The sequence below is a fragment of the Indicator indicator genome, chromosome 15 (genome assembly GCF_027791375.1).
Source record: "Indicator indicator isolate 239-I01 chromosome 15, UM_Iind_1.1, whole genome shotgun sequence".
NCBI classification, from domain to species: Eukaryota; Metazoa; Chordata; class Aves; order Piciformes; family Indicatoridae; genus Indicator; species Indicator indicator.
This window is the reverse complement of record NC_072024.1, coordinates 24,532,530-24,557,055: the sequence shown is the minus strand read 5'-3', so window position 1 is coordinate 24,557,055 and position 24,526 is coordinate 24,532,530. Positions and strand designations below refer to the sequence as shown.

General features: G+C 45.9%; 1 protein-coding gene across 6 annotated transcripts in view; it reads left to right on the top strand.

Moving 5' to 3' along the window:
* The window catches only part of FAM120A (family with sequence similarity 120A), a 59,826-nt gene that overhangs the window by 34,002 nt on the left and 1,298 nt on the right, over window positions 1-24,526 (top strand). For 2 of the 6 annotated variants that reach the window (XM_054387671.1, XM_054387670.1), the window contains exons 10-17: window positions 527-701; window positions 6,991-7,240; window positions 8,914-9,028; window positions 12,657-12,866; window positions 14,844-15,027; window positions 15,941-16,078; window positions 17,556-17,697; window positions 22,386-22,482. In XM_054387671.1, the coding sequence (XP_054243646.1) occupies window positions 527-701; window positions 6,991-7,240; window positions 8,914-9,028; window positions 12,657-12,866; window positions 14,844-15,027; window positions 15,941-16,078; window positions 17,556-17,697; window positions 22,386-22,482 (1,311 nt within the window). Of the gene's footprint in view, window positions 1-526; window positions 702-6,990; window positions 7,241-8,913; window positions 9,029-12,656; window positions 12,867-14,843; window positions 15,028-15,904; window positions 16,079-17,555; window positions 17,698-21,074; window positions 21,138-22,385; window positions 22,483-23,793; window positions 24,239-24,526 lie in introns of those variants that run through there. The other 4 variants (XM_054387673.1, XM_054387668.1, XM_054387672.1 and 1 more) reach the window with 4 other exon arrangements.

Sequence of the window (24,526 nt, the reverse complement as noted above, 5' to 3'; positions counted from 1 at the left end):
AAGGGCACTCCCAGTTGAGAGTTTTTGACCAGCCCTTCTCAGCATGGTGGTTTTTTCACAGCCTGTCCCCAAAAAGTCAGGCTGGTGGTTTTAGGCAGCATGGATGCTTCCTAATTTAACTGTCTGAAATCTAGAGCAGCTTCACACATGCTTTGGGTGTCTACAAGCACATTGCTGTATTTCCGTGTGTGCCATTTCACTCTTCATGTTATCCATATTTGAACATTAATATTTACCAGGTAACCTTCACCTGCAGATAGTCCAGACAGGAGAAAAAAAAAAAAGTCTATGATGGAGCAGAGAAAGAGGAAAGCCACAGGGATCATCAGAGCCTGGAGACTTACTGGAGGAAAGCAAGTGTAGGGTAATGCTCTGCAGCGTTACCTCCACCTACCTGAGATTACTTTACTACTGAAGCAGGTTTCTGTTAACTAGCTGAGGTTAATATTAGAGCTGGCTTGAGTTACCATGCAACCCTTCTGTTGGCTGTAACCTGCCTTTTTTTCTGCTTTCTCTCCTGCCAAAGGGTGAAATCAAAGTTGCTGTTTCTATAGAAGATGAAGCCAACAAAGACCTGCCTCCTGCTGCTCTCCTTTATAGGCCAGTTCGTCAGTATGTTTACGGAGTCCTCTTTAGTTTGGCAGAAAGCAGAAAGAAAACTGAAAGGCTTGCTTTTAGAAAGAACAGACTTCCACCTGAATGTAAGTGCTTGCAGCATCCACTCTCACTGTGCCTTCCCTCGCCTGTGTTTCCATGTCCATCCGTGCCAGGAGTCGAATGAGAAGAGGTGCTAAGGTTTCCCTGGTGTGGCTAAGGCTGGAGGGATTTAGGGCTTACTTGACCCCTGGATAATAGGAAAAGATGCTAGTTGGAAATAGTGTTTTCTGGTGTAGTGTCAGAGCTATAACTGATACCATTTCTGAGCAAGCCCTGGGGCTTGGGGGGTCAAATGTGCACTCCAGCTGCTCTCAAGCTTGCAGCAAGTAATGGCAGTCTGTGATGTCAGCTTCAGAGTATATGGCAGAACTTGATGAGGGGAGAGAGATGTCCATAAATCCCAACTTAGATACTCTTCACAAAGGAGAGGTGCTCCTCTTACCTTACCCTGCTTGCCCAAACGTGTACTGCAGTATCCTTCAGTGACGCTTGCAGGTCTGTAGCATCTTTATTGGTTTACGACTGACAGAAGTCAGATGCAATGTCAGAGTCTCAAACCTGGGTGTAGGCAGACTGAACTTCTGCAGACAGTCTGGTCAAAAGATCCTTTTGCTCAGAGGGAAGAATGTTAATCTTCCTATGAATCTGGAAGCCGTCTCTTCACATCCTCTGCTTCCAGGAATTGCTGTCATTCCAGAAAATTCAACCTCCTCGTTCTAGAGTTTTTCTTACAATGAAATGCAGACAAGGAAGTGATTGAACTTTGCAGTAGCATCTCATAAAGGTTAAAGGAATGCTGAAGCATTAAGTGAATGGCAGCAGCAGCACAAGGGTTTATATATAGGAGTCTGCTGTCAGTAGACTAAGAATCAGCTCTTTGAAGGGTATGAAAGCACCATTCACAGCCTCCCTGGGAGAAAAAGGAGAATCGGTTGTAAACTTGCTGTTCATTCCCTTTTCTCCTTCCATTTTTAATTGTGAAAATGAGTTTGTTCCTTCGTGCTGAAGTTGATCAGCTTCCAATAATGCTTGAAAAACTTGATCTTACTGAGTTCTTCTGTGGGAATTAGTATTTCCCCTGCCATTTCCCCTGCCTGAGTAATGCCTCAGCATATGCGTTGTCAGATACTGAGTTCTTCAGGCTCACACAGCATAGTAAGTATTTCAGGTCACAGGGTTATTTCAGGATTAAAATAGTGACGTCATTCATCCTCATTAGACTTCTGCCCTTAAAACTGTACTACAGTGTTTGTAGCGGTGAAGCAGCTGAGTGCCGAGGGTCTGCTTCAGTCTTCAGAATGTTTTTATCTTGTAAACCTGGGATTTTCTCTGGAGGCTGCTGAGGAAAAGTATAGAATCTAAATTTTCTCCTCATTTATGCTGCTTTTCAGAGGTTTATTCTCAATGGAGGCTAAGAACGCTACTGCTGACTTGGTTTAGTTGTGGGAGCTCCAGCAAATCTTGCTGCAGGACACATCCAGCTACTGACCTACTTCTATGTTGGGACTGACCACGCTCTTAACTACAAAAAATGTTTGGACGTCTGCCCAGATGTTAGCTGCTAACACTGCTAGTAAAGAGGGATTGGGGCTAAGAGGCAAGCATCTCCTTTAGCAGGGCTGTGTTGCTGAACAGTGATTTTGGTCACTTCTCTTACAAAGCAGCAAGAGCTGGGCGGGCTGTGCAAGACAGAAAGAGAGAATAGTGTCTGAAATGGCAATTTCTCAGATTGATTAGTCACACTCATTAGCTCGAGCTGGCTTTTCCAAGGGCTGGGGCTGTAATGAACTGGGCAGGCTGATTCTCCTTCAGTGCCTGAATTTTCTTGCTGCCCTCAAAAATCAGTTGTGAAACAGAGTAATGAAGACAATGAAGAGAAAAATTTAAGAATTAAGGGACATTAAAGGAATTAATTTGTAAAGTGTATGTTGGCCCTTAGGATTTATGTGGAGAGATAGGGAACATACAGCAAGAAGGCTGTTGTCTTTGTTGTACAGCCCAAAGCCCTGGCAATGCAATAACTGTGCATGAATAATTTGCAAGTGTATTACATGTGGCTGTGAGAAACACAGAAGTAGCTGACACATCAGTATTACTGCTAAATATATATACAGCAGGATAATGAATCTTTCCTAAGATGGATGGCTTCCTGTCTCCTAAATCATTATTGTTTTAATGTAGTTGAAAAGGCAATAAAAAGCAACGGATCCATTGGAAGCAGTAGTGGGTGAGGTTCTTCAATGATAATTGTCTGCTAAGTAATGCCTTTGCTGTATATGTCATCATGTCTGCTCTCAGAGGATATGGAAAGCTTAAATCACACAGTTCTTGATTGTGCTTTTGCTGCCAAGGGTACAGCACCGTCTCTGCTGCCTTTTCTTTCTGAGGAGAGGGGAACAGAGGGTCTGACTCTCCCTTCCCAAGCTCTGAGACAGGTTACTTCCCATCCTCTGATGAATCCATGTGTAGATGAAACCATCTGCCCTTGCCACTCGATGGAGAAACACAGGCTTGTACAAGCTGTTGGAACTGTTGCTTGATCTAGAGCTTTGTTATTTTAAGCCTGAGCACCTTGTGATGTACTGTTCCCCATCAAGGCTGGCCTCAGCTGATGCTGCTCCTGCCAAAAGGGAAGCCGTGTCTTGGGCAGCCGCCCTTCTGCAAAATCAGGCATGCTTAGCTCAAGCTGTGCTGTCAGTGAAGATTACAAGGTTAAAAGTCAGGCTTGATTAATCTGCATTAGCTAGCTCATCTTCTGCTGGCACTGAGCTACCTCACACCTCACCTTCAGCTCATGAAGAATGAACTGCAAAGAGATTACCAAGCCCACCTGAGTTGTGGTTAGCAACAGGGACTCCAGCAGACAGCTTGAGCATGCAGGGGGCTGTGACCAGTGACTTAGAGCCTGGAACAGCAGGCACCTATTTATCAGCAGGTTAGCCTAATGCAGATTGATGCTGACTCTTGTTACTTGGAGTGACCTGAAAGTGTGGTGAGGGTAATGATTAAAGCAGATGTCAAGCTGCTGGACCTGCTTTGAGTATCCGGGTCTGGTGATGGGCAGCAGGTGGAAGTTCAGCATGAGCAGCACTGCACTGCAGCTGAACACACTGCTCAGGAGGGCTTGCTGTAGGCTTCAGAGTAGACATTGCTGATCTCTAAGTGGAAGTCCTGGGAGGAAAACACAAAACATTCCTCTGAGGACAGAGATCCTCAGCAGCTGAGGAAGTCTGGTTTTGGCAGTAGGCCCAGCAGAGAGTTGTCAAAGGTGTAGGAAATGCCCTGGAGAAATAAGTGGCTGTGGACAAGCCCTCAATTTATCTGTTAAGTTAAAAGCTAAATTTAGGTGAACAGTGCTGCGGTTCCTTGTCGACTGATAGAGCTTCAATTCCTCTTCCTCACCATTCACAGTGACTTCTTATTAAAGACTTCTGCAAGAGGCATGGGTAACTTTCCCAAAATAACCACTACTTTGCAGAATTTTGAAGCCAGGCTGGATCTCCACTGTGACCTCTACAGGGAGCAAACTGTGGTACTCTTCCTCTTAGGGTTGTGGAAGTTGTCATCCCCAGATTAAAGCTTTGAACCAGGCTTGAATGTTGAAAAATAGGATTGCAGTTGGAAAACACAGAATAGTCCCTTCTAAGCCTGAGGTCTTCATACGGGAAAGAAACAGTACTGAAAGGTTTGTGTTCTGTACAGCCAAGTCCCTGTGCTGCTGTCTGCTGTTAAAGGAGTTGGAGGAGCTGGTCATTTGAGGGGGCTTAAGTGCCATGTGCACACAGTTCGCATCTGCTTGGGCATCCACACTGAACAACAGAGTGTAGCTGGTGGCAAAAGGAAGTTGAAGGAAAGGAAGGAAGAACTCCAAAACAATTGGGGTTGGGGTTTTTTCACTGCTAACACACAGATTAAACTCTTCTGCATAGTAGCCTCACGTTTCCTGTTTGCTGAGAGAGCTCAAGTGATCTCTTGCTTCTGAGACCTAAAGCAATTCAGTCTTTGAAAGCCTACATGGAATCCATCCTTTTATTTGTCCGTGTTCACTGTGCCAGGCCTAACCATGAAGCTGAAAAGCAATGTGATAAGCCATGCTCCAATAATGGAGTGGCTCTGCTGGCTGCTAAAGCCATCTCACATAGCTTGGTGGCAAAGAAAAACTGGTAGCGACCGAAATAGAACATGATTTTGTAGTGAGGCTACCAACTAAATATATCAGAATATTTATGGTCCTTGCTGCATGTTGTCTGGCTAGAACTTACCCTGAGCTCTACAAACTGCAGCTATAATGCTGGGCTAATTTTATTCCAGAAAAGTAAAAGAGGGCTTTGGTATGTTCTGGAAGGTCCATTTTTAATCCCAGCCATCATCCCTGCTGTGGTTTGCCCCATCCTAACTACAAAATTACTTGTAAGGCTGCTGTCTGATTGCTGAAGGAGACTGTAGCTGTAAGGGCTTTCCTGGCACCAGTGCTACTCTGCAGGAACTGTGACCGAGATTTCCAGCAGAAAGAGCAGATCTGTGCTCCTGCAATTGAATCTCTGCAGGCTGTAACCTGAAGCTTCACTAACAAGCTCCTTGAATCTTTCCACACTGCATAACTGGGCTCTGAGTTAAGGGTGCAAACACATTTTGAGCTGTGTCAAATTTGGGGTCATTCCAAGGCCAAAGGTATCATTACTCACTCTTGACTTTGCTTTTTGTTTTGAACTTGTGTTCTGTATGGTTGTCTTCCAGTATAAAAAGGAGATGATTTAGCAGCCATGTCAAGTTGAACAGTCTCTTTAGCTTTGGATGGAAGGCAGCTTAGCAGACACACAACTTCTGCCCTCTCCACAGAAAGCAGTGCAGTGAATGGAAAGGCTTTTGTGAAGTCGTGTTTGTAAAATCTGTGTTCAAAAAGCCTCACAACAGCAAATCCACCCATAAGAGACCTCCTCCCATTGCAACAGCTGAGCAGCTACAAACAAACCCGGTTGTATTTGTGGGCCCTTACTCCAGGAAGGACAATGTGGGGGCTGGAAAAGGGTAATGAGGTTGATGAAGGGTCTGGAGAACAGGGCTGGTGAGGAGCAGCTGAGGGACTTGGGACTGTTCGTCCTGGAGGAGGAGGATCACAGGATGTAAGGGGTTGGAAGGGACCCAAGGAGATCATCAAGTCCAACCCCCCCTGCCAGAGCAAGACCATACCATCTAGGTCAGGTCACAGAGGAGTGCATGCAGACGGGGCCTTGAAAGGCTCCAGAGAAGGAGACTCCACAACCTCTGTGGGGAGCCTGTTCCAGTGCTCTGTGACCCTTACAGTAAGGAACTTCCCCCTTGTGTTGAGGTGAAACCTCCTGTGCTGCAGCTTACATCCATTGCTCCTTGTCCTATCCCAGGGAGCAAGTGAGCAGAGCCTGTCCCCTCCCTCCTGACACCCAGCCCTCAGATTATTATAAACATTCATTAAATCCCCTCTAAGTCTTCTCTTTTCCAGACTAAAAAGCCCCAAGTCCTTCAGCCTCTCCTTGTAAGGCACATGCTCCAGTCCCCTGATCATCCTCATAGCCCTCTGCTGGACAGGGGGGGGTTCAGGGGTGGCCTTCTGGTTCTCTACAACTTCCGGAAGGGAGGTTGGAGCCATGTTGGGGCTGATCTCTTCTCCCAAGTAACAAGTGATAGGATGGGAGGACATGACCTGTAAACGTTTCAGGGGAGGGTTAGGTTGGACCTAAGAAATGTTTTCACTGGAAGAGGCTCCTCAGGGAGGTGGCTGAATCCCCATCCCTGGAATTGTTTCAAAGAGGCAGAGGTGTGGTGCCGAGGGCCATGGTTTAGCCTCAATCTTGGCAGTTAGAGAATGGACTCAGTGATTGTAAAGGTTTTTTCCAACCAAAGCTATTCTATGATTCTAAGTTTTAAATCTCATTTGGCTAAAATCCCTGGGATGCTATTTTCCTGAGAAGATGACAGATGGAATGTATTTGTGTTCATATCTTTATTTCTCACTGTGGTTCTGGATCAATGACCCAGATACTTCAGGAGAAAAGAGCTTTTTCAGATGATGTTGTTTGTTCTAGAAGAATCCATGTGGTGCCTTTACCTCCCATGTGAAGTTGAAAGGGTTAATGTCACATTCCTCATGGGCACCTGGTTTACTTGATTTGTAAGGGCTGGCAGGTGCAAGGTGCTCCATCCAGAGTCTGAATGAGCAATTTGGCAGTGTCACCCTGGACACTGGTAGCTGTCATAAAGTGAAGCTCTTGGGATCAGAATCTCTTGCAGGCAGAGTCTGAACTGCAGGCTGCTTTTAACTGGGAATGTTTTCTTTGCACTGTTGCCATTCTGCAGTTTCACCAGTGATCATTAAAGAATGGGCTGCTTACAAAGGAAAGTCTCCTCAGACCCCTGAGCTGGTGGAAGCACTCGCATTCAGGGAATGGACCTGTCCCAACCTGAAGAAGCTGTGGCTGGGAAAAGCAGTGGAAGACAAGAACCGAAGAATGAGGGCGTTTTTGGCCTGCATGAGATCAGACACACCAGCAATGCTCAACCCAACTAACGTGCCCACTCATCTTATGGTGCTCTGTTGTGTACTAAGGTCAGTGTCCCCTGGGGGTAAAACAGAGCCAAGGCAAGCCTTGGTCCTGGTACCTCTCTGACATATTTAACTTGGTGTTAAACCACAAGTAGAGAAAGTGTTCATTCATGTATGCATCAGGAGATGTTGTTTTGCTTTTAGAACGTTGCTGCTGGGGCTTCAGTGTATTCAGTGCTTTTTGCTTCAGGCACTGCAGGGCTGGGGGGGAGGAGGAGAAGAAAAAAAATCTTAGGCTGCAAAGAGGCAACTGTAGCATTTGAATTTGTTCACCCTTACTATACTCTAGGCTTCACCTTACTAACAAATAAGATTTGGGCTCTTGGAGACTGTGTTGGTGAAGTTATGAAGCAAAAGTGAGGGTTCTTCAGAGAGCAGCTGCACAGCACCTTACCAAGATGCAGAGTTCTGCTAGTTGTACATTCAGTTCCCTGTGTTGCAATTGCTCCTCTAGTTGAGATGACAATAACAGCTCCCTCTGTACTTCAACTTTCCAAAGAGAAAGTCACAAGGTCCAAAATAGTTGCCTGCTTAATTTTCATACAGAAAATAGAGGAATACAGAGGAATTCAGAAAATAGAGGAATGGAGAGATGCTTGCCTGGTTGGGAAGAGGTGATTGTTCCAATCCAACTAGCTTAGAAAGCTGGCAGCATCCCAGGTTAGCATGTTGCACATGACAAACTGTCAGCTGTTTCTCACAGGGGTAAAGGTCAATTAGTTTTTAGTTCTGTTTAACTTTTTCTTGCCTTGTGAGCACTGAATCTCATCTTTCTCTTCTTAGAGAATAGTAAATGTACCAAAAAAGAGTCCAAATGGCATCTCAGAGCAGAGCTCCTCCTTTCATACAGACAGCATGATTCTGTCCTATGTGTCATACAGAAAGTGCTCATTAAGACATGCTGAGCATTACAGTCACCAGCTAGAGAATTTCTGAGTAATGCCTTATCTGGAAAACCTGTTCACAAAGTCCTTGTACCATTCATCTTTTTCATAAAGATCATTCTTCTTCATATTACTTTATGTTTAGAGGTATCAGTATTGGTGTGTTGTAAACTTTATTTTGATGTCCTGTCCTCCCCTTCCTCACTGGAAATGGGGTTTGCACAACTGATTCACAGTCAGGAGCTCTTCCATAGGAACTGAAGCAAATTTGAACTCCAAATCTTTTTAGTGTTTTAGCCTTTTTAGCTACTCAAGTCATAGAATCATAGAATGCACTCTATGCACTTTGTTCCTTTATGCAACATAAGACTGAATAGTTTGGGTTGGAAAGGACCTTAAAGATCATCTGCTTCCAACCCCCTCCCACTAGACCAGGCTGCTCAAGGTTCCATCCAGCCTGGCTTTCAACACTTCCAGGCTTGGAGCCTCAACAATTTCTCTGGGCAACCTGTTCCAGTCCTCACCACCCTCATGGGGAAGAATTTCTTCCTAATGTCTGATCTTAATCCAGCTTCTTCCAGTTAAAAGCCATTCCTCCTCATCCTGTCACTCCATGCCTTTGTCAAAAGTCCCTCTCCAGCTCTCCCAGAGCCCCCTTCAAATCCTGGAAGGCTGCTCTAAGGATTCCCTGTCTGTTGAACAGAAATGCTGTTTCTGGTGACTTGTGATCACATAGAACACCACTTGGTTTACCTGTTGAAGCCTGTGGTTGATGCAGACCTTCCCCTGCAGGTATATGGTACAGTGGCCGGGGGTTCGGATACTTCGCCGCCAGGAACTCGATGCTTTTCTTGCCCAAGCATTGTCTCCGAAGCTGTATGAACCTGACCAGCTTCAGGAACTCAAGGTAATTCTGAATACAACTTCCCTAATTAAGAGATTTATCTGAGGATGATCCGTGTTGGTAGTAGTGAGTGACGTGTATGTGGCTGTGTCACTAAAAGCCTGCCCATAATATTAGATACAATGTTGTGAAGCCTTGTGAGGATTGAGAATCGGTTCTGTGTCACTGCTTGGATAGGTGACTCAAATCTCAAACATGTTCTGTGCTGCACAGCCTTTGCTTACAGGTTGCTAAGTAATTCTTTCTTGGAAGTTTGAAACAGATGTGCTTGTATTGAGAAGACAAAAAGGAAAACATGTCTTCCTTGTGTGGCTGGTTTTGAATACCAGCTTGGGTATTTTGTCATGGTTCAGCATCCAGAAGGTTTTTGCAGCTAAGTGGAGAAATGGAAAGAAACTTGCATAATGTGGAATGAGAAAATGCAGAAGGAAACAAGGGAAGAGTGTGTTAATACTCACAGAACTGGAGAAAGAATTATTCTGAGGATTAAAAAAGTTCAGGTCTTAAATGTTGTAATTTTTTCAAATACAGCAGAATTCCTTGAAGTGAATCCTGATAGCTAGTGGAGAGAGTTGTTCAGCTGGCAAATAAGCAAAATGCAACATGCTATTGATCTGTGCAACATCCTGGCACTTGGGGGCATTTCTCCACTCAACCTTCCTCTGCTCACACTGAAATTGCTTTTCTCTTCTAACCTTTGAGCTGTAAGAGACAAGATTTGGTTTTTGCTTTGTTTGCTCTTCAAATTTTATTCAGATCTATGAAGATTACAGTCCTTTGGGTTCTTTAAGCAAGTATTTTTCTGAATGGAAGTAATTTCAGATGCTTTTCTCTGTATAATGTTAGGCCAAGTAGTGTATTTGATGGGTGGAACTATGGGAGGTGTTAGGATGAATAGGAAATGCACAACTGGAAGTGATCTCTCTTACCTCCTGTCTGCACTACTGATAAACATAGCACACAACAAACCACACAACCTCATGGTGAAGAAGGCATTTCAGAGAGTCTTTCAGATACTGGGGTCTCAAGTCAGTTCTAGCAGGGCCTGGGTAGGTGCTGCCCTGGTAGAATCAGCAAGGAGAAGAAGGTGCTTGTTTGCCAGGCACACACTGCAGAGGGGCACTGCTCTTCTCAGGAGAAACAATAACTAAGCTCACACAAATTTCAGGCTTTTCTAAGGAATATTTTGCCACTGATGCCAAGTCTACAGGGGCATTCCCAAAGCCAGCAGAGTCTGGGTTGCATTCCTGCATGTAGTACCCTGGCAAGGAGTTCAGCTTCAGTCTCTAAACCAAATCAGTCTGCTTGTGGAAATCCAGACCTTAGAATTACTAATAAATGTAAGAAGAAACCACCTGAACCCATTTCAGAATGTGTTTGAACTTGTCACACAACAAGGAGAGAATTCACATGGCAGTACTAATGGCAGAGCAAACAGAGAAACAAAACCCTCCTGCCGTGTGCCAAAGAATGAATGTCAACAGCATATAAATAAGATCCAACAGGAAGACATTCACTTGTCCTTGCCCTCATTGCTGAAAAAGATGTGAGGAATCACAGGAAGATGACAGCTGTAGTGAACACCTGATGAGTACCTGCAGAACTGCTTGTTTGCTCCAGCACACAGGGCTGACGTGGCTGCTTGACATATATTAGAAACGATTTCAGCACTACTCACTGTCGCTAATTTCTTTAAAGCAGCCTAAAGATAGATCCTGGCCATTAGGAGATTCACTCAGGTGTTTGCTGGAACTCCTTTTCAAGGTGCTGGAAGCCCTGTGTGCTTACTGGGTCCTTCAGAACCCTGCAGACTCTGGTCCAAAGAAGCTGTTTGTGTTGTATGAAGAGCAGTGCTTTGTCTTCAGTGAAGTGTGTGGCCAGCTGACAGCTGCCTTGCATGTCAGAAGCTATGTACATAGCTCGTGTGAGGGAACAAATGTTGGGACTAAGCAGAGTGTAGTGGAGAGCCTTTTAACACCTCATGAGAGCTACCCCAGACTCTCCAGAGCTGAGTGATTGTGCCTGTGGGAATCGGTAGAAATTCCAATGGCAGTTTTGCAGGCAAGGCTGGAGAGCAGTGTGTCAGCCACTTAGTCTTCAGTGTCCATTTCCAAAGCACAACACAATGAGCCAATGACATCTAGGGGTAGAGATTTTGGCAACGGTATCTGTAAGTCAGCAAAGTCTTGCCTCATCTGTAAGCTTTGATGCAGAGAGGAGGAAACCCCACTGTGAAAATTGCTGGTCTCAGATCTAAGAAAGGAATTCCCTGAGAATTTTCCTTCTCCGTTGCAACAAGGCAGCAGCAGACAATATTTTTGTTCAACAGACGTTGTTCTCTAGGCGTTCCTTGTAAATTGTTGCCTGAAGAGTAACTTGTATCATTTCCATAATGTGTGTTAGGCAGCTGAAAGAGGAAATGTTTCCTGGGCTGTTGTTACTGTCTTGGTGTGAAGCTGCTGCTTCTCTTTTTATTGAAGTTGGCCAGAAAGAGAGTAGCTGAGGAGTTTGAGCCCAGCTGCAGATCTGCAAAAGAGTCTTTGGATCTTAAATTTTGCTTATGCATCCGCAAGGTAATGTAGTTGAATTTCAACGTTTAATACCAAGGTCTTGCAATGTTCCCAAGGAAGGGCTGATGTTTTCAGAAGTATTCCAGAGAACACTTGCAGTGATATTTTCTTCTGCCAGAACTAAAAATACATTCTCTGCAAGCAAATCCTTTTTCCTTCCACCACTAACCATTCACCATTTAACGCTGTCTCTAGCCTGCATCCTAAAGACAGCTGCCATATGTGTAAACATCACTGCATTAGTAAGAGACACTCCCTCCAGTAAGGTCTTTAGCCAAGCTAACAGAAAATTCATTCTAAAGGAGTTGGGAGGGAAATGTGATAGCTGGGAAGGAAAACTGAATGCTGACATTGAGCTCAGGCCTGAAACTTCACACAGGATTCTGCAGAAGCACAAGATTGTTTGAAGTAGGTTTTTGAGGGCATTCTTTACTGCTGAGTTCCTTCAAGTGTCTTCAGAGCTTTTCCTTGCTTTGAAGACCTCTGCACTGCATATTTATTGATGGTCTTCGTGCAGCTGAAGTTTGCCTCTTACATGGCTATGTGCCACAAGTTAGCCTTGAGTCTTGTATTTAAGATGTTTTACTGACTGCGTCATAGTGAATTGAGGTAAAGCATGCAAGCACTAGAAATTAATAGTAGAAATTAATAATAGAATAAGCATTGTTGAGAAAATAGGCTTGATTTTATTTCTCTCCTCTGGACTGGAAGGATGGGGCTAGCAGGCTTCATGAGTGTGACAGTTGGACGTGTTCAGGTGACATATTCCTTCTTGTCAGATTGGCCCTCACATGTGAGAAGTCTGAGCAGCATGGAAAACTGTGGTGTTTTCAGAGTGGTGAGGAGGTGCCTCGGGTGTTTCTGTGCCGGTCTTGTGCTCTCAGGCATCTGTGGCAGAGCCCAGGCCAGAGCCGTGGGAAGCAGGGTGGGATTGGAAAGGTTGGAGCAGATGATCCTCGAGGTCTCTTCCAACCTGGTAGTCTGTGATTGTGTGAACTGTTGGAGTAGCTGTGTTCCCCATCTCCTGATGACTCAGCAGCTTGCCCACTGTGTTCGCACAGATAGAGAACCTTGACCCACGCGGGATCCAGCTGTCAGCCCTGTTCATGAGCGGGGTGGACATGGCTCTCTTCGCCAATGACGCCTGCGGCCAGCCCATCCCCTGGGAGCACTGCTGTCCCTGGATGTACTTCGATGGAAAGTTATTCCAGACCAAGCTCATCAAAGCAAGCCGGGAGAAAGTTCCGCTCATTGACCTCTGTGACGGTCAGGTGTGTAGCCTGGGGCGCGGGACAGGGGAGCCAAGGCTGCCACAGTCTCACCAGTGTCAGCTGCTGACGGCATCGCTCGTCTCTCTACTTTCAAAAGAGACATAGGAGGTGAAAAGCTGTGGGGGCTTGGGGGTTTTCTCCTTGAAAAATGAAAGTTGAGTGCAGTTGTGGTGTAACGAATGACAGCACTCAATATGAGCTGCCATTGGACACTTGCAGCCCAGAGAGCCAAGCAGAGCCTGGGCTGCAGCAAGAGAAGTGTGGCCGGCAAGGCCAGGGAGGTGATCCTTCCCCCTCTGCTCCATTCTGCTGAGACCACACCTGGAGCACTGTGTCCAGTTCTGGAGCCACTATTACAGGAAATATCTGGAGGTGCTGGAAGGTGTCCAGAGAAGGGCCATGAGGATGAGCAGAGGGCTGGAGCTGCTCTGCACTGGAGACAGACTGAAAGAGTTGGGGTTGTGCAGTCTGGAGAGGAGAAGGCTCTGAGGAGACCTTCTTGTGGCCTTCCAGTATCAGAAAGCGTCTACAAGGAAGCTGGGGAGGGACTTTTTAGGGTGTCAGTAGTGATAGGACTGTGGGGGGATGGAACAAAACTAGAAAGGGGTAGATGCAGATTGGATGTTAGGAAGAAGTTCTTCCCCAGGAGGGTGGTGAGAGACTGGCAGAGGTTGCCCAGGGAGGTGGTGGAAGCCTCATCCCTGGAGGTTTTTGCATCCAGGCTGGATGTGGCTCTGGGCAACCTCATCTTGTGTGAGGTGTCCTTGCCTGTGGCAGGGGGCCTGGAACTGGATGATCCTTGAGGTCCCTTCCAACCCTGACAATTCTATGATTTTATGAGTTGAAAACTTCTCTCTGCTTAAGCCTTTTTGGGTCACACTAGCAAGACTGTCACAAAGGCCTAAACTGCAAGTGACTTTACAGTGAAAGAAAATATATGATTTCCATCTAGCAAATGTTACAGTCATGCCCACTGAAGTCATTCTCATGATCCTTAAGCTCAAAACCTTCTCCTGTTTCTTATAAGCATCTCAAAATAAAAAGGATTTAGTGTTTTGTTGTATGGAAATCATGCGAAGTTACTGCCCCACTATAAAACCAGGAATCTGATGAAAGTGTTTTGATTTTACTTTTTGGAAGGTGTGAATATTAAACAATTCACAGCTTCTTATTTAGAGAAGGCTCAGGGGTGACCTGCTGGCTTCCTGAAAGGAGGTTGGAGTCAGGTTGGGACTGATCTTTTCTCCCAAGTCAGAAATATCAGGATGAGAGGGAATGACCTGTAGGTGTGCCAGGGGAGCTTGGATAGAAGAAACTTCACTGGCACAGGCTGCCTGGGGAGGTGGTTGAATCTCCTTCCCTGGAGGTGTTTGAACGAGGCAAAGATGTATGTGCTGAGGGCCATGGTTTAACCCTAGCCTCGGTAGAGTTAGAGAATGGTTGGACTCAATGATCTTTTCCAACCAAAGCTATTGTATGATTTCTGACTCAGGGGACACTGATGATAGGTTAAATATTGGTGATGGCTGTGGTCCCTCTCAGGTTTATAGCCTCCAAGCATGCTTTAGCCTCTTCACAGAGACTTTGTTTTGTTGTCCCTGTTTGTGACAATTGCTCTGTTGAAAGTAAGGGGCTGCTTTAAGTGTTCAGGAGGCTATAGACAGAAATTCCTCTGTCCTTTCTGAAAAACCCTTTTTAACTTGTGAACTGTTTCCTCATTACCAGCTTTAAACAGTCTCAGGATTTAGACTCGCATCTCTCTGCCAATGCATCAAGATATTCTTGTGAACAATTTGTCATTGAACTATTAGTAGTAATCTGCAAGACAGATGTAATTTTCTGCCTAGCTTTACTGGAGCTGTTTGCAGTAGTTACCACTCTGCTGCTGTTCTGCTGTCTTTGGATTTGTTTTGTAAACCTAGCTTGATGCAACTGAAATTGGAATGTTAACATCTGTGCCCTTCTCCTTATTCACAGGCTGAGCAGGCAGCCAAGGTTGAAAAGATGCGTCAGAGCATCCTAGAAGGATTAAATTTCTCCAGGCAGAACCATCCTCTCCCTTTCCCACCTCCACCTGCCATGCCTTTCTATCCAGCTTCTATGTATCCTCGACACTTTGGGCCAGTCCCACCACCTCAGGGCAGGGGGAGAGGCTTTGCTGGTAAGTGCTGGGGCAGCGGTGTGGAATGCATTGGTGTTACCTTGCCTTTCCCTCTCCCAGAGCTCCAAACTTTGTGGGGAACATCCATCAAAGCAAGCAGCTGGCATGTGTTGGCATGTGCCAATCACTGCACTTGGTTGTTAGCTTCATTAGCCACGGCCTAGCAATATGGAATATGTTGTATTGCTGAGTGTTCCTGTCAGGACGGTTAGTAACTGTGCCAGATCAAAATATTTGTACTGCTGCTCTGTGAAATAGAAAAAAGGAATGGATCAACAGTGGGTGACATGAAAAGGCTCTTATCTGCACTGCACGCTGCCTCAAAACTCTTATGTTTATAAATATTAAGCATGCCCAAATCAATGGACACAGTTTAACTGTCAGGGTCGAAGACAACCTTTCCTCCCCAATCCTCTGTGTTTTGCTACAGTCATTTAACCATTGGCACCCTTAGGTGTGTACATGCTGATAAAGCCATTTCATCTGGAGTCATTCCCTTTCTCCAGATCTCTCCAGTACCATGGCCCATGGGTGTATTGATCCTGGACATTGGGAGTAAGATGTTCTTGGGGTGCCACAACTGTAGCCTTTGGACCTCATTGCCAAAACCTTGTCACAAGCCTTTGCAACGCTGATCGTGCCATAGAAGTCAGGATGGCTGTTCCAAAGCCAGGCTGAAGGCCTGCTCTTTGGAGAAGAGACCCCACACTCACTAGGGCAGCAGGACAGCCTCGGCCAGGGCTCCCCGGGCAGTGGTGGCTTGCTGTTGCGCAGCAGTGCCTGCAGGAGCCTGGCCCTTCCTGCTGACTCCGGAAGGGTGGAAGGAGGCAGCAGTGTCTCTGCTAGGGGCCTTCCCGGCTGCCTGGCCCCCTCACAGCTTTTCCCGTGTCTTTCTTTACCCTGGGTCTAACAGGAGTCTATGGCTTCGGAGGCCCTTATGGGGAAACAGTAGCCACAGGCGCTTACCGGGCCTTCCGGGTGGCGGCAGCGGCAGGACACTCCGGAGCCTTCTCTGGCAATGACAGCAACAGGACTAGCAAGTTTCAGGGCGGTAATTATACCCAAACCCCTTTTCTTAGAGCTTCTGGCAACAGCTTCCTTCACTTCACAGTTTGGTCTGAGGCTTTCCTGCTGACTGCCAGTCTCCCTTTCTCCCTAACTGTCTCAGCTCTCCTCTCTAGAAGCCTGCCCAGGCTGCTCTCTGCTCTGCTCTCCCAGGTCCCTGCCGCAAGCCCCCCCCCAGGCACCAGCCTCTCTTATGCCTAGAAACCCTTCTCCAAATGCAGGGTAGCTGTGAAGCCCAGGGAGATGGTCCATCTCCTGTGCTGTGAGCTGCAAGGATGGAGTCTGTAAGCAGCTCAGCTTGGCTCCACTGCATTAACAGTTGCTCTCTAAAATTCAGGGCAGTTAAGCTGTTGCTAGACCAGCCCAACATAGAAATCCTTGACTTGGGTCTTCCTGCTCACCCCTTTGCTGGTGTGGACACAGGCATGGGATTTGCCTACCTATCTGTAATCCTGCTGCCCACCTCCTGTATGAGGTGGGACAGTGGAATCATTAATCCCAATCCCCCCAAACAGGGTCAGAAATTCCTCTATATTTAGCTGTTCTTTCTGGCCTCTGAGCTTTTATCCTAAGAGCAAACATCCCTCTAATGCTTGGTCGTGTGAATAACTTTGCCCCTGTAAGCCCTGTGTGTTTGAAGCCAAAAGGCTTGGACAGGGAAGTGTGAACTTTTTGCCTTTAATCAGTTCCTAGCATATTCACGTTTGAAGGCTGATCACAGCTGCATCAATGCTGTGTCCGTAACCCTCTGAGTGCTGATGGTCTCACCAGGGATATCTGGCTCAGTTGCACTTACCTGGCTTCCTTGAGCTCTGTGTTAAGCCCCAGAGTTGATTTTTAAGGGCAAAGCACAGCAACTTGAACAGAAGATGGATTTGTATTGTAGACAACTGCCACTTCAGCTGCTTTCTTGGTAGGGGAAGGCTAAACCTACCTTTCACACTTTAAATGCTGTATTTTTATGCCAACTTCTGTTAGCACAGATCTGCCTAGTAAATTGATGGTAGCAATTATAGTCTGTGTGCCCTGTGTTGATACTCGGTGTTCACCGAAAGCGCCTTTAAACCAGCAAAAATCACTCCTTCATTAAGAATGCACCTGTCGATGTAGAGAATGGTTGGACTCCAGGATCTTAAAGGTCTTTTCCAACTGAAAGGATTCTATGAATGCAAGCAAAAACCCCAACCAATCTTCAGACAGCTCGTAAAACTTCAGTTCTTGAACACTTCTCTCAAGTGTATTTTTAGCTTGAAAGTGAAGTGCTCATGTAAGGTCATTTCACTTTCCAGAACTGATTACAAGGGGGGAGAGAAAGATTTTCGAAAGACTGCAAAATGAGAGAGAATCTGCTAGTGTCAAAGGAGGAAACTGTCTATGAATGATACCATCTGGGCAAACCATGTATTTGTGACTTCAGTGTTGGGATTGTGAAGGTCAAGGTTTGCTTTTGCTTTTCTGTGCAGGAGTCCAACCTATTCCTTCTCAGGGAGGGAAACTTGAAATTGCCGGCACTGTGGTCGGCCACTGGGCTGGAAGCAGACGCGGACGAGGGGGCAGAGGGCCGTTTCCTCTGCAGGTTGTGTCTGTGGGAGGCCCAGCCAGAGGGTAAGTGCAGTCTTGTGGAGTGTGGAATTCAATGGTGGGGGAGAAAAGTGAAAGAGGGAGAGGATGGGGGCACAGGAAATTGCATGCAAGCACGTTTTAGGGTGCACAGACACAGAATCACACAGAATGTGAGGGGCTGGAAGGGACCTCCAAAACTCATCCAGTCCAACCCCCCTGCCAGAGCAGGGTCACCCAGAGCAGATCACACAGAAACACATCCAGGCAGGTTTTGCATCTCTCCAGAGAGGGAGACTCCATAGCCCCCCTGGGCAGCCTGTTCCAGGGCTCTGTCACCCTCACAGTGAAAAAAAAATTCCTCATGTTTACATAAAACTTCCTCTGCCTCAGCTTCCACCACTGCCCCTTGTGCTGGCATTGGGCATCACCCAGCAGAGCCTGGCTCCAGCCTCTGGGCACTCATCCTGCACATCTTTATCCCCAGCAATGAGGTCACCTCTCAGGCTCCTCCTCTCCAAGCTCCAGAGCCCTCAGCTCCCTCAGGCTCTCCTCCTAAGGAAGATCTTCCACTGCCTGCAGCAGCTTTGTGGCTCTGTGCTGGACTCTCTCAAGCAGTTCCCTGAGGTCCTTCTTGACCTGAGGGTCCCAGAACTGGACACAATATTCCAGATGTGGCCTCAGCAGGGCAGAGCAGAGAGGGAGGAGAACCTCTCTGACCTACTGAATACAGCCTTTCTAACCCACCCCAGAATACTCTTGGCCTTCTTGACCACAAGAGCACATTACTGGCTCGTGGTCAACCTCCCATCCACCAGGACCCCCAGGTCCTTGCATTAGGTAACTTTTACCCACTGAGTAGAAGTTACAGTCATTGGTTTTAAGATGTTTTTAATCAGTTACTCAGATGAGTATAAACATTTTTGTAGGCATGTAAAATTCATACTCTGAATCTGAGATAGAGGTATACATAGAGAGCTGTATACACAGACAGGATATGACTTGGGGGCTTTCTCTTACGTGGAATCAATAAATACATTACCCCCAACCCAAACTATTTCAGCACTCAATTATTTTCTGTGCCATGGTAGAACATTTATTAAGTTATATGATAAAATATTTAATAACTTCATTATACAGTTCTTCTGTGAAGCAGAAAACACCTGAAGGACATTTCTAGGTTTAATAGTTCTGTGCTACAGTTGTAATGGGAGATGTGCTTAAAAGAATATTAATTCCTTCAGCCCTTCCATTTCATTTCACTACAGCTGAAATTACAGGGGCACAACATTGCTGAAAAGGAAATATTTTGTTACCAAAAAATATCTAGGCCTTTACTTCTAAGAGTTTTGTTTTGGTTTTGTTTGTTTTGGTGTTTTTTTTTTCCATAGGCTTAATCGTTTTGTGCCTTCTCTTTCATTAGGACTGTATCTATTAGAGGAGACAATCCCAAAGTAAAGTGGTTTATCTCTCATGTTTGTCTTCAGCTCTGTTAAAGGAGTGGAGCAGAGCAGGTGTGTTTATGCCATCTTGAGCTAGCAAACAACAGTCTGCAGGAGCAGGTCTCAAATATGTGATTGCCCCTCTAGCCATTAATAAATCAAATGTGCAGTGTGAAGCATAGTGCTAGAGTCAGCAAGAGCTGTTGGAGTGCCTGTCGTGTTGGACTGAGTGAGGAAATGGCTGGGTCTGAAGCCCTGGGAGAACAGGAGTGTGGGAAGGAGCTGCTGGTGTGGGTGCAGGGAGGTAAGAACAGCAGCAGCAAAGACTGACAGGTTCTGCAGAAGCAGTGCTGGGGTAAGAGCAGAGTCCATGTTTTGAGGGGAGCAGATTTTGGTAGGAACACTTCATTGTGTAGATGGAGATGCAGTTGGCAGAACATAAGCATCCAGTGTTGGTTTAGATGCTGCAGACAGCTGTCAGCTAACTGTGCGGGCTGGCAGGGTCCGTGGGACTCCTGTGCTCTTCCAGGGGAACAGCAGAGAGCAAGGCAAAGCTGAGGTGTATGAGGAGACACCAGGTGCCTTTGGGTATTTTAATCTGACTCCTCAGTTTCAGTGGATGAAACACCATTTTTCACCATTTCAATGAGATTAGTGAGTGCTCCTAGGTTCTGTTTCTATGAGGATCCATGAACAGAAGACTCTGTCTAGAGCTTGTTCCTTTTCTTCAGTTCAGTACAGTCTGGGAACAGGTCTGGGTCATTAGAGTGTCCTGCTCAGACTGCTGTCTGGCTGAGGCACCCCAAGTGATGGTCTGGAGACACCCTCAGCCTCAGCTCTGGCTTACATTTGTACACACCATTGGCTTCCTGCACAGAAAGGCAGTTGGCACATTAGCTCACCTATATAAATTAGTAGCCAGGAACCAACACTGGCAAGATCCTGAGAGCCCTACTTAACCTGAGAAGTGGTCAGATCACTGAAAGGATGTTACTGCTCCTGGAAGTACCTTGGTGATGGAGAAACAGAGATCTCCAGTAGTAGCTGTGGAGTCAGGAGATCAAATATCTGACATTGTCTTATTGTGGCCTTCCAGTATCTGAAGGGGGCTACAAGAAAGCTATGAGGGACTTTTTAGGATGTCAGGTAGTGATAGGACTGGGGGTAATAGAGCAAAACTAGGAGTGGGGAGATTCAGACTGGATGTTAGGAGGAAGTTCTTCCCCAGGAGGGTGGTGAGACACTGGCACAGGTTGCCCAGGGAGGTGATGGAAGCCTCATCCCTGGAGGTTTTTGCAGCCAGGCTGGATGTGGCTGTGAGCAACCTGCTGGAGTGTGAGATGTCCCTGCCCATGGCAGGGGGGTTGGAACTGGCTGAGACTTGAGGTCCCTTCCAACCCTGACAATTCTGTGATTCTTTGACTCTATGATGCTATTTGTAGGTGCAAGTTGTCACCTCAAAAAGACAGGACAGCTGTCAATGGCAGATCTTCCTATTGCCATCAGATCATTACTGATGTGAAATTCTTTACAGGAGGAGTTACTAGAATTAGAGAAGGAAAAACTGCATGGAGCTTCTCTTTTGTGTGCATGTGTTTGTTTGTATGATGTTTGTTGTGTCAGTTGGTGCTAAAAATAACACTTGATAGGAAGACACAGTGCTGGTGGTGCACTCAGCCCAGAGAGTTGAAAGGCTGAGGTCCTTGCTGGCAGATGCTGTGCCCTCTAGAAGAACTCCACCAGCACACTGCACATGACATTGTCTGCAGTTTACCTCCCAGTCCTGCACGCTTCTGTTTCATTATTTTTATCTCTGTTTCAGCTGAGGGGATCATGTCAGGCTTTGTCACCATGTCACCACTGTGTCTGTGCAAGACTCAACTTGGATGTTGTTCTTGTGTAAAATTACACCAGCTGCTTTTTATTGCCTTTGATCCATCAATGTATTTAAGTCTGATTTTTTTTTTTTTTTATGAGTAGGAAAAATCTTACTCAGCTCCCTGAAGGGCACACTTTCACCTTGTTAAAAAGCAAGTGGGATAGGTAAGCCCTGTTAAAACTTTTGGAAGAATGCAGTGGGAGTGAAAATACCAAACCCAACCCTTTCCTGTTCATGCTTCACTGTTGCTTTTAAATCTCAATATTTAATCTCTCACTGCTCCATGTGGGAATCTGCAGCATGTGAGAGAAGACTTGATGGCAGGGAGCAGTGTTTCTGCACTGAGTCAGTTCAGGTTTCCCAGCAGAGCAGCAGGGGGGTGGGTGGGAGCACTCCAGCAAACCTTCCCTGCTCTTCAGGCAGGTTTCAGTACAGCTCAGACTCCTCGTGGCATCGCTGGGTAGATAGGAAGTGAGATGCAGTCAAACTGCAGCTGCCCTTCATTGCCAGAGCCACAAACCAGGCAACTGCAGTCCACACAGCTTAGAAACTGGGGCTGGATGCAGCACCTGGCTGCTCTCTGCCAGCTTGAAGAGAGGTCAGTGGTGGTGTTGGGGCTTCTGGTATGGGGCAGTGGATCAGGGAGCAAAGTGGAGCAGTTGGGTGTTTCTAGGAGACAAAACAAAGATTTTCTTTTTTTTTTTTTTTTTTAGTTGAGAGGCAATCCTCGACATAAGGATAAGGAAGCTGAGTTCCTACAATTGATGGCATTAAAATAGTTTTAGCTGAGTGAAATTTTATTTTGATCTGATCTAATCTTTATTGAATCAAATCAAAAAGCTACCACCTGATGTGTCCTGGTTGGAAGCCTCCATTTGAAAGCATCCAAACTTGATAAATTGCTATGTCAGATCTGGCTGAAGCCTCCTCTTTCCCTCAGGTTCTTAGACAATTTTGCATTCTCCCATCAAAACTGAAGCAATTTTGTATTTTGCTTTCCTTTCTTTTCTCTGATTTCTTCTGCCTGGCATGTTTATATGTGGGGGTATTATTAAAGGGGAGAAATGGTTTGTGTTTTTTAAGGAGAAAGTATGATAAGCTCTGTTTTTAAAGCACTGTAAGGGTAATTTGACACTGAAAATGGTTTTGCAAAGCTTAAAAGTACTCATTTATTGTTTTTTTTTAAGAGTGAAATGCAGAAATAGTCATTTTATTGCTGTGAAAACAAAAGAGTTGTTAGGTTTCATGCACTTGCAAGCAGTAGAACCCTGTAATTCTGAATTGTGATGTGAATGGTAGTCACTTGACAGCAAAGATAGGGAAAAAAAAATCTTCCAGCAAACTGAATCTGAAGTAGTTTTAACCAAAGCTGATCTGTATCCTTCTTTCTCCCTTTCCCTCTCATCTTACAGGCGTCCTAGAGGAGTTATTTCCACTCCAGTGATAAGAACTTTTGGAAGAGGCGGAAGGTACTATGGGAGAGGTTATAAAAGCCAGGGAGCAATTCAGGTAATCAAGCCCTGTGCCTGACTTCACAACACTCTAGTTTGCAGGCTACTATGGTGTGGGCTTCAGAGCAGCTAATATTGACAAGATAAAAGTGTTCCTTACAGTGATCTTGCCTGCGTGCTGAAGCTGTAAGCTGCACCACCACTGATGCAGGCTAGAGTTGCATCTCAGTTCTAAGCAAACCTGGGTTATAAAGGGAGATGTAGAAAAATGTCTGTTGATGTGAAGGCTGTGCTTGCACAGGTCTGACCAGCCCTGGGATTAGAAGAAAATTTAGGAAAATGGGAGAAATACAAAGCTGAAACAAACCAGGCCTCTCTGTCCCACCCCCACTCCTTCCCAGCCTTTCTCCTGGGAGCACTGTCCAGCTTCGTGAAGAAAAAGCAGTAGCAGTAGAAGGATCTTTGCAGCTGTGTGGCTCCAAAGATAAGAACTCCCTCTGAAGCAAGCTGTAGGCAGTGACAGGTCTTTGCCCCCATGAACACTTCAGTGATGAAAAGTCTGTGGCTCATGGGGTCTGGCTTTTCCATGGATCCTTTAAAAACAGCTGAAGCAAACGGCTGTTTCTTATTAAATGCCAGTTGCTTCAGAGTTCTGTTTTCCTCCCTTTTCCATTGTTCTTGCTGCTCTGCAGTTCTGAATGCCGATTCAAGTCCCAGTGGTAATGGATGAGTAGGTAGTAAATAGGTGGAAAACTTTATAAATATATCCTATGGATGTGCAATTTGTCATGGAGACATTAGTGTAGAAGAGTAGGAGGTGTTTGCAGGTATCAGAGAGTATGAGGAACACATTGCTCCAGTGGATGATGAAGCAACTATTAACTTCAAGTAAAACTTGCTGTGTAAAAATACAAATGCTTCTCTTCCTTGTTGTATAATGTGTACCCAGAAACTGATGTCTACAAATGTACCTCTGAAGCTTTACATCTTTTACTTTAAATAGAAGAGAACCCACTGTGTCAATTAGAAAGTGTATCTAATTGCCAAATACCTTCACCCAGGAAATAGAGGAAGCCCTGAAAAGGAGCTCCCAAAGGTTCTAGGCTTACTACAGGTTTACACACAATTGGGATGGTACCTGAGGTGGAGGGTGGATAGTCCTGGCAGGCAGACAGTAAGTTTGAGTGTTCACATTTCAATGAATGCTATGGAATTTGACTGGTAAATAGCTGTGATCACAGGGATCTGGGTCTGAACTCATGCCTGTGGTAGGGAGAAGAAAGCAAAGTGTCATCTGCACTGCCTACTCTTGAGCTCACAGCGGGTCACCAAGGCACTGTGCTACATCTGGTGTCTGTGCCTTTTACAGGGAAGGAGAAAAGCTGCATTGATGTGCACCTGGCAGGGAGAGCTTGGGAAACTCGATGCGTAACAAGTAGATTTGATACCAGTGCAGCCCAACTGGCACCAGTGTACTTCCCTGTCCACAAAGCTGGGCCACTGACGAAAAGGTGCCTGTGCAGGGCCAGATTCAGGCATCTTTACATCAAGATCCTCCCTGCAGATGATGCTTACTGTGAGCTGATAGGAAGACAGGATGGAGAACCTGACGAAGCAGCAGTTTGTGTTTCTTCCCCGTAAAAGCCATGGCTGCTTTTTCACAAGAGGACTCTCTTGGCTTTTGGTCTGGAGAGAAGCCAAAGCCTGTGTTTGATCTCAGACTGAGCACTTGGTAAAGCCTGGCAAGAACATTCACACCTGGTGGGGAGTCACTGTCCTCATGCACCAGGCACACCTGGGCAGTGTTACCTCAGAGTTTGTTGTGCCCTTTGGGGGTACTGGAGGTCAACAGCCATCACCTGCAGGACCTACCAGCAGTTCAGGGAGGGCCTGAGCAGGCTGTTTGTAGTGTATGAAAGTGAAGACGATTGCCCAAGGACACTGCTTGCTGTTGATTGAGGTGTAGAAGACTTCCCTACCTTCAGTCATTTCTTAGCACTTGGCTTTGTTAAGAGCATGACCATGACCTATGTTGCTTCTTAGCAACCCAACCTTCAGATTGTGTGGTGGTGTTTAAAGCCTACGTTGATTCTGAAATGCTA